General features: G+C 33.8%; 2 protein-coding genes across 5 annotated transcripts in view; one reads left to right on the top strand and one right to left on the bottom strand.

The window, feature by feature from the left end:
* The window catches only part of LOC105217747 (G protein alpha o subunit), a 79,790-nt gene that overhangs the window by 26,886 nt on the left and 40,523 nt on the right, over positions 1-12,381 (top strand). The window lies entirely within an intron of this gene.
* On the bottom strand, positions 4,547-6,956 carry LOC114804655 (uncharacterized). Its single transcript, XM_054233020.1, has 4 exons — positions 5,902-6,956; positions 5,267-5,490; positions 5,021-5,188; positions 4,547-4,800 (listed from the first exon to the last, which is right to left on the bottom strand). Exons 2-4 carry the CDS (start codon positions 5,480-5,482, stop codon positions 4,651-4,653), a joined length of 534 nt encoding a protein of 177 aa, XP_054088995.1. The 5' UTR covers positions 5,483-5,490; positions 5,902-6,956; the 3' UTR covers positions 4,547-4,650.

The following is a 12,381-nucleotide window of genomic DNA, read 5'->3' on the forward strand; positions in this document are numbered from 1 at the left end:
ACAGCCTGGCGCTGTTCATTGTGGTACCAATAAAACTCCCTGTTGATCAGAAACCTTTAAGATTCAGCAAAACGCTTGGAATCGGTTACAAATTTCTTAATAGGGCTAATGTCGATTCTTAGAGATTTGTAAGATGTTAGAAAATAATTCTTCAAGCCGCCTCATTCATTATTACACACATTTTTATCGGTTTTTCATGGAAACGTAAATTATACAAGATTGTTTAGATCGAAAGAAAAAAATCCAGATGTGCTAGTTATACCAATATTTCTGACATAAGGATAACTAATAAAGATAGTGTTAGTGGTTCTGAAAAATGTCATTTTTTGTTTTAGTCTCTGAACTCATTCAATTAAATTTTTGACAATGAGTTTAATGTTTTTACTTCTTTTTATAATCACAAAACCACTGTCAAACGCCTGAAAATATGCTACGCTAAATATATATGTATATATCTCCATGATTGTCATTTTATTTTTTGGTCACAAAACGACAAAACGCTTAATTATTAATGTCCAAAAATGTAATAAATATGAAATTTGCCTTTCTATATACATACATATGCACTATCTTTCAACGCTTCGACGCAACGCACCCACTCAACTATGGCAAATATTCAATTTGTCTTCGTATTTATAATTAATTACAGCTCACTCGCACTTTTGTTTGTGCACTTCATGAATATTCAAGCATGCAATCAAATTTTCAAAGCAACTTTTCAGCGAAAACCGGAAGTGGAGCAAAAAAAAAAACACGAAATAAAAAAATTAAAGAATAAATAAATAAATGCCTTATCCATTGCCTGCTAAGTGATATGGACGAGTATTTATTTACATAATTACAAAATGACGTGTTGTTGTTTATGCCAAATGACTCATGACCTCTTTGTTGCTGGTAGGCGTTCACTTCCATTGCGAAAATCATGCACACACACATACATGCATATACAGTAGTACTTCAACTTTCATGCGTTGATTAATTTGTGTGGGAATGAATGGTATGTAGTATGTAGGTGTGTGAAGTTGTTTGTGTTTTTGTATTTTGCGTAGTGAGACTACTCTTTTTTATTGTTACACGCATTGATATTATCGTACATTGCAATTTAATTGTATATTATTCGGAACTCTAACTCTAAAAACACTTATCAGTAAAGTGCACCTGGGCGTATGAGTAATATTTGTAAATTCAGATACAAAGCTCGCTTTGGTTTAAGTAATTAATGCTGTTATTTAGTTTGGTTAATTTTATTATTTGTAAATGATTATTTATTCTGAGAAATATATATATTTTAGTAGTAGAAGAGGCATATACATATATATAAAATTGGAAATGATAAAAAATATCTAAAACTGCCTGTGAAAGTGCTGAGTACTTTTTGTAGTAATACTTATATTCGAAAATGTTACCAGAAAATGTTATGTAAAATAAAAAAATTCAATAATAAATGGAAATAAAATGAAAAATCGGTGAATTGCAAAGTAATTCTTTCAAAAGTGAATTTTTTTGACAATTCAATTTATTATTCAAATTATTTATAATTTCTTTCAAATTCTGATAATCATTTTTATACTCTCGCAACAAAAGTTGCTAAGAGAGTATTATAGAGTATACTAAACGAGTTACATACAGGGTTATATATATCAAAATGATCAGAAGGACGATCAAGCGACCAAACTTTCTGCAGTCGGTTCTCCTACGTACCCCACCACACACCTTGAAATCGGATAATAACTACGCCCACCTTCCATACAAAGGTTAGGTTGAAAATGACTACAAGTGGGTTAACTCACTAACGAAAAACGTCAGAAACACTAAATTTGACAGCAGAAATAGCAGAAGGAAGCTACATTCAGATTTTTTTACAAAATGGAAAATGGGCGTAGCATCGCCCACTTATGGGTCAAAAACCATATCTCAGGAACTACTCGACAGATTTCAATGATATGCCGTATATAATATTTTCTTGACACCCTGGTAACACGTAAAAAATAGGCGAAATAGGTTCACAACCACTACTACTTTCCTTAAGACTCAATTTTGAATTCCATCAGATTCCTTCACTTTATAATATATATATACGGAACCAATGAAGATAGCGGAATAAAACTTTACACAAATAGTGCATATCATCTTTGGCTTCACTTGTGAACAAATTGTCGAAAACGGACTATAACTTTTCAAGGCCCCAAATATCGAACATATTGAACTCAGCGCCTAAGGGTAAATTTTAACCGAAAATATAAAAAAATCTCTCGGATAATTTAATGTAATTAATGGGTGAAATAGTGTGTTAACTTAATAAAATTGCTTCAATAGATTGCGAGAGTATAAAATGTTCGGTTGCACCCGAACTTAGCCTTTCCTTACTTGTTAATTTTTATTTTTTATATATTTTTGTTTGTGCAAGTATTCATAAAAAATACTATAAAATATAATATGAGAATAAAAAATATATTTTTTTTATTTCTCCATTCTAATTGAAAAAAATTTAAGCATTCTATTAAATATAATTAACCAATTTTTCAATAATATTTTTAATTTTAATTGTCGCTATTTCAACTTAATTGCTTTCATTAAAATGATAGCCGATAACTGTAACAATTATTAGTTTCAACATTTACTTCCAGTGGTATACCATACAAATTTTTAAAATGCTTAAATCATTGTATAATTTATAGCAAAATATTTTTTTTTATTATATGCTCCAGATTTTTTTGCATCAGAATGCGATTATTAAGTTTCTTCACTTCTTTTAATAGTCATACAAGCTTTATTTAAAAAAATCATAATTTTTACACTTTCTGGTATCTCCTTTTTTATGTTTTTAAATCAATGTTTTTTTTTATTTATCCAATACAAAGAGATTTCTGATGCACTAGCTGCTGAAGTATTGTGAGGCAACTGTTGGAACCTTCCACGGACAGGTTAGGTTAGGTTTGTAGGCAGATCTCTGTAAAAACAGAAGATCTCACTTAGACAGCCCGGTGCTGTCCATTGTGGTACCAATAAAACTCCCTGTGGATCAAAGACTTTTAGGATTCAGCAAATTCGTTACAAATTTCTTAAGACGGCTAATATCGATTCTAGCCAATTCGCTAGGATCGACGAAAAAGGGCCTTCCGAGGTGTTTCAACCTCAGTCTGGCAAAAGCTGGACAATGTAGAAGGAAATGCTTAGGTGATTCCATACAGCCTTAGCAACTTGCATCTGCCATGATCCCAAGTCTCACCGCATGGGTACCCATTGGACAATGTCCAGTAAGTACACCCATGATGGCGCCGAGATGGACCTTGTCCAGAGAAAGCAGTTGAAAGCACCGCTTATGCTCCACATAGGGCCAAAAGGACCTCGCCACTGCACAAGTCAGCGTTTGACGAGTTCATGCGTAGTCTGCATGTCCAGCGCTCTTGCGCAGGTGGACCATGGAATATCAATGCGCTTCCATTCCGACATCAATGTAGCTAGGGTACCCTCCCTTGCAAGCTTGTCCGCTATACAGTTACCAACGATCCCGCGGTGACCGGGTACCCACACTAGTCGGATCGCAAAATAGCTAGAAGCTATTGATAAGGATCTAAGACACTCCTTAACTAGCACAGAGCGTACTGTCATCGAATCCAATGCCAGTATTGCCGCCCTGCTGTCGGAGTGAATACATACCTCTCTAAAAGCGGTCCCCATACGGAGCAGTGCGTCCACTGCCACTTAAATCAGTCGAATATACCGAAACTTTTGAGAGTGCCGAATCGTACAAACAAGTGGCATAAATCATCGACTAGCTTAGTCAGTAGGTGACTGAATATCAAGTGTTTAAAAAGAGTTTCGAACACTCTCTTGTCATTCCATTCTATTAAACAACTTTGTTGTTGCTTTTATTTTAATTATTTTGATTACAGAGCAGAGAAATGGCAATTCAGTGTATTTTTTACTATCCTCGACATTAGTTTGCCTTAACGGAAAACGGAATATTTGAGTGAGCGCAACAAGTTTTCACCAATTAAAACAACAACACTAAATGATTACATTTACATAAGAAATGCATTTCGTTAAACCAGGTCAATTGAATATTAAGAAAAATGCGCATTCGCACTCAATGCACTCACTCAAACTCACAGCATCTCATTATGTAAATATTTGCGCATTTTCCACGTACAGACAATCAAAACAATTCGTTTAAAATTTTCTTTAGTGCTTCAAAATATAAATTACTGAAATTTCTGACAGCCAACAATGGACAACGTACACTGCCAAAGCGTCAATTAGCCATTGCGAATCGAACAGGCATTTTGTTTACATACAAAGTAGTGTAAATTGAACTTTGGCACGTCACATATTTGCGATGTGGAACTTATGTAAGCAAATTTATTTTTGTTAGCATTTTTTATATCGAAAGGCTCAGGATGTCTCTATGTCCATCCGTCCGTCTGTCCATCTGTCCGTGCTTTGATCCTAGCAAATTGTGAGCGTATAATCGCCGCAAGGAAACTATTGTACCTAGCAAAGTAGATCTAGCTTTCAATATCCGTTATACTAAGATTGAAACATATCTAAACGAAGTCGCAAATCCTTATCACTTTATTAACTCTTAATAAGAGTTCACTTCAAGCATGTTATAAAAGGCATATTTAATGGATATTTATTTCTGTAAGGCTATTCCCAGAATTGTACAAATACATCCACAATACCTTTCCAATCATTATAAGTACCAAATGTAATCTTCCAACGATATTCTCCCGCTGGCAGTGGCAGCAATGAAAAATATTGTGGTTTTAGTATAAGTCCATCAATGATGATATCGTGCTGAAATAAAATTAGTAGAAATAATTTTTTATTAAAAATAAACAGGCTAGTTCATATAATTAGTGTTTCTATTTTTTTTTTTTTTCAAATAAAAAATATGAATGGAATCTGTGGAGTCCCGCCTCATTCGGCGCAGTTCCCTATATTGTCTAGTAGTTTGATTATATGTACATATGTAGCGCTCTGTATATTTTATTCGCACATCCGTTATTACACTTACGCTATAAGGACAAGTATGATTGATATTTGAAGAGCTTTCTACAAATTTTGCAATTATATGAACAAATCCGACACTCTTTTGATTACGTAGAAAGGCACAAAAATCGAGAGTTCTGTTGAATAGGAAAGGTCGATAACCATTGAATTTCTTAAAGAATTCCAATTTTAGCTAAAATGGATATACAACGTACAACTGTTAATAACAATTTTGTTTTTAATGAAATTATTTTACTTTTTATAAACTTACGCTCACATTATTCACCGGCACTGCGAAGAGTTTAACACGCAACGAGAGTGCTACTTCATCGCGTGACAACGCTTTGAGTTTGCAATTGGCGAAATCGGCAAATGGTTTATCGAGCGTTGCACATTTCAGATTCGTAAATTTTACCATCTTTATTGGATGAGTAGAATGCAAAGCAGAGTTGAATGTCAAGATGAAAATTAAGCAGGAACAACGCATTTTGCCGACTGAAAGTTAATACCGGTCAGTTGAAAACTCGAATATTAGCGAAATAAACACAAAATCCGGAACACTTTTGGCGTTTGCAACAGAATGTGAACTAAATATTTGGTTTAAACGGTGTTTTTATACATACAAATTTTGTTATTTATTTGACTATAAATGTTATGGCATACAATTATTGAGCCTGATAAAAATCACTGATTTTAAATTACTTATTTAAAATACTTATCAATAACAGTAATTGTAGTGGTTATTTCACTATAATTAGCAACGAAAAAATATTATATGAGTGTCATATTGGCCTCAGATAAAATCCGAAATCTGTATACCGAAAAATCAAACGTTTCAAATCAATCACAAATTAAGCTATTAAAAATATTAAAAACTTCACAAAAAACCTCACAGTGTCCACTTACCAACTTATGGACTTTGGTTGCAGTTTGAAATTGCGCGAAATCGGTCCACAATCACGCCAACTTAACAACCCATAACAATGTTTTCAATTGCATATGATAATTGATTAGTATTCCCAATAATACTTCACTTTACAATATTGAAGGATGTGTTAAAAAATAACGGTAATTTTAGTTGTTTTGAAAAAAAATGCTTTCGTCTACGTTAATGTTGTCGTCTCTAAAATAGTCGCCATTCGATGTTATGCACATATGCCGCCTCTATCAATCGTCGAAACATTTCTCAAACTCGATTTTTGGGATAGCCTTTTTCTCCTATGCTTGTGAAACGATGACCCTTTAATTCTTTATCTTTAGTAATAGGAAAATAGCACGAATATGAAGGCTGGTGGATCGTTACAGTATTGTTTTTGGCCAAGAACTCAGGAATAAACAACGAACTCTCCAAACCCATCAAATTTATAATTTTGTAATTCCCGTTATTTTTTTAATCAAACTCCGTTGGAGATTTCGGAATGAAATTTCTTCAAAAATACTACATTTGAGGTGTCGTATCGCTAGTCTAAAAATTTTCGAAATTGAATTATAACTTTTGAAGACCCCAGGTGCCGAATATGAACACATGAGTGTATATCGCTAATATTTTACCGCAATTATCGGCAAATCTCTCAGATATTCTACAGAAGTTCAGAGCCAAAATTTCCTATAATAAACTCTACACCAATCGGGCCAATACTTCCTCTTGCTCCCATAATGTTTATAAAATATTTGGTGGTTACGACCGAAGTTAGCCCTTTTTTACTTGTTTTTTAATTAGTTTGTTTTTGTATTCATTGTTTTTATATTTTTTTGTATATTTTTTTTTATTTTTTATTTTAAACGTGCTGTGAAACTGACGAATTGGTCGACTTCTGCCACTTCACCGTCTTCGGCAGGAGAAGCTTTTTCACTTTTCCCCACACACGCCAGCACGTAGTACAAAGAAAAAGCATTTGAATGCTTCTTTAATAACTAAATATAGCCACACACACGCTTCGCTATACACATTTCCTTTTCAAAGCGTTTATTGTTCTTGACGTTGGCAAAAGGCGTTGCCAGCTCAATGCGCCCATAACCGCAGCGCAGCGCCGCCGCAGCAACGCATTCTCCAAACTTTATCCACAGCAAATCGTGCTGCTGCCATTACCTTTCCATTGACGTTGGTGTTCTGCTTATTATTTACATACATATACATACATACATACAGATAAATATATTTTTTTTTGTTGATTGTAGCTTGAGTTTACTTAGCGCACTTTGCCTTGTCTTTGCCGCCAATACCGCGCTGCCGCATCCGCAATCTTCCTGCTCGGTCGGCGTCTACGGCGCACGGTTGAGCTCATCGCACTTTTTGTTTACATTTCATTCAATTAAATTTTCTCAGCTAACAACAACGTACTGTACAATGTTCGAATAATTTTTTGGCTATATCAATATTTGGAACACACGTCTGCAGTTACGTCTTGTGTAAATACATGCATATGTATCTATGGATAAGTTTAGCTGTACATGTGACCGCGGAATGCATACATAAGTCTGTCTGTTAGTTATTTTACGAGTATTTATCCCTATAGGCAAACCTTGTTCTCGAAATTCTTATAATTTTGTCGCGGAAGTACTTGCTTAGAACCTCGTAATGGAGTTCCAGGAAGTTCAAGAAAATAATATGGATGAGTTAGTGTTATATAGAATCGAAAATGCATATTTTGAACAGAATTTCCCCTTAGCCACTTTCTTAATAAACCTCTTGTTAAAATAGTATACTTTATTCACCTTAATCTCAACTCAACGAGTGCCGTTTTGGATGATAGGAAACTTTCGAGATCGTTTCCGCCTTTACAAGTCAAAGCATCCGAAGTTTGGATTATGGTTTGTCATATGTGTGCAGAACTCTATTCGTTTGAAGAGAATGTTTTCTGATAAAGTCTATAGTTCTTTTGATAAAAAAAAATCAAAAAGGTTTGCTTGATTGCTTTATATATTTCAGGCTCTCTTTTCTTGAATCTTTGTATGTTATTCTATCAGAGTGGTCAGTAGGATCTTTTATAAATGATGGAGTTATTTATTTGAAATAGTCTCTCAAATGTATTTGGCATTATAACCGATTATATCTCGGTTTTGAGAACGATCTCATAAATTTCTTATCGATCTCCTATGTATAACTGTAGTTTCAACCTAGCTATTGGTTTCACTATTCAACCAGATTTTTCTGCTTAAATATATAGGCTTAACAGGGTTGTTTCCTGAAATATGAACTGGAATTATTCTGAAACAGTCTACAGTCACAAACATGATATTAACATCGACATTCAACCCACCCTTTACAACAGGTCATATAGATCCCAAGAAATTTGTAGGGAATTTACCAAATATATTTTATTTCCTTAATGTTTTCCAATTTTCATTATTTCTGACATGCAGTGACCTGCTTTTCTTTCTCTATAGAATCAATAATAAAGATTTACATACATATTTTACTTTTGGGTCATTGTAACCCAGCGTCATAATCACCGAGTTAAACGGAGTTCATTGCAATGTACTAATACAGAATTTCGAAATAAACAATTTCCGTACTAAAAGTTTACTTTGCATATTTTTAGCATTTCCAACAGTACTCAAACGTTGCTGTTGTTGTTGCTATTATCAACATTACTTTTCACTTTTATTTAGACGTCAAAATTGTGCGCGAGTACTGAGGATTGCTGTTGTGTGGGTGATTCCCAAAATAATTTATGGTTGTTTAATTTTCATAATTTAGACAAAATGATTTGCGTAAATGCGAAAATTTAAGAACCCGCGAAATTCACAAAATATTTAGCATCGACAGTAGAGTGTAAATAATACTTGCGAATTTCTTGAAGCAAATATTGATTGGCTCGTGCTTGTAATTATTTGAAATGATTAAGTATTAAGTATTTAGTTATACTGCCATCGTCCAGTAGTTCAATATGGACGATGGCAGTTGTGTATACGCGCCAATCAAATTATACAAATGCCAAATTTTGGCAATAAACCTGTCTCAAATATTTTTATATTTTTATTTTTCTTATTTTTTTAATTTATATTCCTTCAAGTTGTTATATAAATATACGAGTGTATTTTAATATATACATACAAATATCGTAGGGTATATTCATAGGTATACAATTTCTCACAGTGATAGCTGTCAAACCATCTGTCAAATGCAACACATGTTTTTGACATTTCTGTTTGGTATGCTTCATAATTTATCATGCAAATAACACACAGACTTCCATTAAAAATTCTGGAATTATATTTTCGAAGGCAGGGTACACTTTTAGACTACACTTAGTATTGTCAAATCATGTTCGGCGATGAACCACATGTCTGGTTTTATCTGGTATGTAAGTAATTGAAAATGTTTTACTTGTATTTGTACAGCGCACAATCCGGAAGAGATTCTAGAGGCACTTCGTCACGTTCATAAAAATATTTGACTTGAGGGGATTGTATTCCGAATCTACATATATGCTATCTATGGAAAGTTCTATAGGTAAATGTTTCCCGATTGGTTGAGTCTCCATCATCCAATATTAATGGGCAATGTAATAAGCCAGCCCTCAACGAACTTCTGATAGTCGAATTATATCAAGAAATGGTCAGCGAATTAGCCACTTAGATCATTTGACTACGTTAGACTACTTTTTGTGGTGTTTTTTTTCGATTATTTATGCTGATAAACCGACAACGACTGCTTTTTTCTTGATAAGACACAGAAAGAATATCCATAATACTTGAAATTCAGTTTAAATATCAAAAACACAAATAAATTCAAAATATGAAATATTCTTATCGAAAATCTGAATGAAACTGGTGAATCGCAAGAGGTCTACGGAGCGCTCCACGCTGTTACGTTAATAATCTTACCGGATGCTAGCTGTACAGGCTGTCTGGAGGAGAACGAGGTGGAATCATCAAATCACACCTTTGCGAGATCAATACAAATATCTCTCGAATCTCCCTTTTTCGAACAACCACGCGAAATATAGAAGTGAAAAATCTCTGCAGATTTTTAGTAGGGTCAGGGCGCTCTGTCGAATCTTAACACCGAATCAAGGAGTGATCCTGGCTTCACAAAGGGCTGTTTTCATGTGTTTCTCTCTGAGGAACAGCCATACAACCTAACCGGAAAACCTTTTTTAATAATTGAAAACTATAGTATTTAACAGCGGCATCTATCGTCGTCAATTAAAATACATACCTTAACGAACTAGGCACAAAAATAGCAATAGAAAATCTTAGTTTTAAGATATATCGGAATTGAAAATAATGTTGCCTACCTTCGGGCGCAATTTACTTAATTTGTGTTATAACTGTCAACCATTTAGGATGCCAAACTAGTGGAAAACATTTTTTTATTACATCAGGAAAATAATTTTTTTTTACTATTAATTGTTAAAGATCGATATTACTAAACTTAAAGAAATATATATAAATACCGTTAAATTCATAAAATAATGCCCTGCATTCCTGAGTATTATTATTTTAATATGCTCTCATTGTCTAGTTACGTTATTCATCTCTCACCACCTGCATGTCAATACCTTGGCGAATCAGTGCATTTCTCGAAATTCCAAAAATTCATGCGCCACCCACTTGAACGTTCAGAGCGTACGAGCTGTTGTTCTCGGCTGACGGTGACTTCGATATAATAAACAAAGAAATATATATTTCAGTATCGATGTGCCTACATGATCCATATGAACCCTCGGTCGTCGTTGAATCACCTATGTCTGTGTATCTCACTCTGCTCTTCCTCACGCTCTGTTTATTTATTACACTTACGCATTTCATTTGAGTTGCGTTAAAGTGTTGCATTCAAAAATAAATTCATAATAACAATGTGTTGCGTGTTCGCTTATACCGTTATACGTACATACATACGTAATACATTTGGAAAAGTTTTCGATTCGATTTCCGAGAAAATAAAATTGAAAAACCAATAATGAGCATACAAATTGGTGGTGTGTATTGGAAATGTTTTTCAGCAGGACACACACGCATCATTCTGCAGCAAATCGGTTTGTGGCATGCGTTCGTTTTGGATTTTTTTCTTTTCTGTTTTTGTTTTTTTTTTGTTTAGAATATTTTATTTTCCATTTGTAATGCTCACGCAACATGTTGCATGGCGTATAATAGTTTTTGTAATTATTTTTGGATATACATAGATATAATTTATTGCAGGTTTTTGTTTTTATTGATTTTTTATGTATTTTCTTTAAATAAATTATTTAAGATTTATTATTGTATTAGGTCTACAACTTTGCTTCCTCAAAGTAAATTTAAGGTTTTTTTTGTATAAAAACGGTCCGTGCAATTGTCGAGAAATCGGCTCAAAAAGTGACATTTTCAGTTGAGAATAAGTTTGGGATGCAAACAGATCTCTACAAATATTTTGTTGGGTTAATGTTGACACAAATGTCCAAGATCGATATAAAACGATTTAATCGATTTAATCGACCAGTGCTTGACCCTAAAGACATCTATTGGAAAACGGTAGATGCAAAGTTGTAGACCTAATATTTTATTTATATTACTATTTTTTAACTTATTATATTTTAATTATTTTAATTTTTTAATAAAGCAACAAAAGTAGCAACAGGAGTTGCTACGAGAGCATAATAGTTTTGTTCACCTAACGGTTGGTTGTACGTCCCAAAAAGTGAGATATAGAATTATATATATCAAAAAGATCAAAATATCGTGACGAAACTCGCTTCACATGTTCCTTGGGTTCGTGAGAGGGATGCTATTGAAAATGGGCAACATCGGACCATTGTCACGCCGACAAAATGGCGAAAATCGAAAACCTAAAAGGGAAAACCTAAGACATAAATAAAGTTATGAAAGTGGTATTTGGCACAGGGGATCACACTAGGAAGCTACATATCTGGATGCAATTTTTTTGGGAAAGTGGGCATTTTTTGTATATATCTCGCAAACCAATAAAGCTATATTAACCAAACTGTCTGCAGTCGTTTCTATTACGTACCTCACCATACACCATGAAAATAGTTGAAAACGCATAATAACCACGTCCTCCACCTCCCATATAAAGGTTAGGTTTTAAATTTCTATATTTCTAAATTTTACAGAAGTAATGGCAGAGGAGAGCTGACCTCTGATTTTTGGAATGATTTTTGGCTTGGCCAATGAAAATCGGTGATATGGGCGAAATCGGTTCACAACCTCACCTACTTCCCATATAACTCAATTTCGAATTCCATCTGATTCATTCGTTTTATAATATATACATTAGGAAACAATGAAGATAGCGGAATAAAACTAGGCATAAATACTGTATTTAAGCTGTTGCATCACTTGTGGAAAAAGTTTCGAGATCGGAGACTTTTAACAGTCCCTGTTATCGAACATAAAGAACTCAGAGCCTAAGGGTAGTTTTTCGCAGAGAACATCGTTAAA

This window comes from Zeugodacus cucurbitae, chromosome 6, assembly GCF_028554725.1.
Source record: "Zeugodacus cucurbitae isolate PBARC_wt_2022May chromosome 6, idZeuCucr1.2, whole genome shotgun sequence".
NCBI lineage: Eukaryota > Metazoa > Arthropoda > Insecta > Diptera > Tephritidae > Zeugodacus > Zeugodacus cucurbitae.

What these genes read in the sequence shown, in the direction of transcription:
- LOC114804655 (XM_054233020.1), bottom strand. Translation starts at nt 5,482, where the DNA reads ATGCGTTGTTCCTGCTTAATTTTCATCTTGACATTCAACTCTGCTTTG. An exon ending in TGCCGGTGAATAATGTGAGC is followed by an intron (nt 5,189 to 5,266) that starts GTAAGTTTATAA and finishes TATCCATTTTAG; the next exon opens with CTAAAATTGGAATTCTTTAA. An exon ending in ATCATACTTGTCCTTATAGC is followed by an intron (nt 4,801 to 5,020) that starts GTAAGTGTAATA and finishes ATTTTATTTCAG; the next exon opens with CACGATATCATCATTGATGG.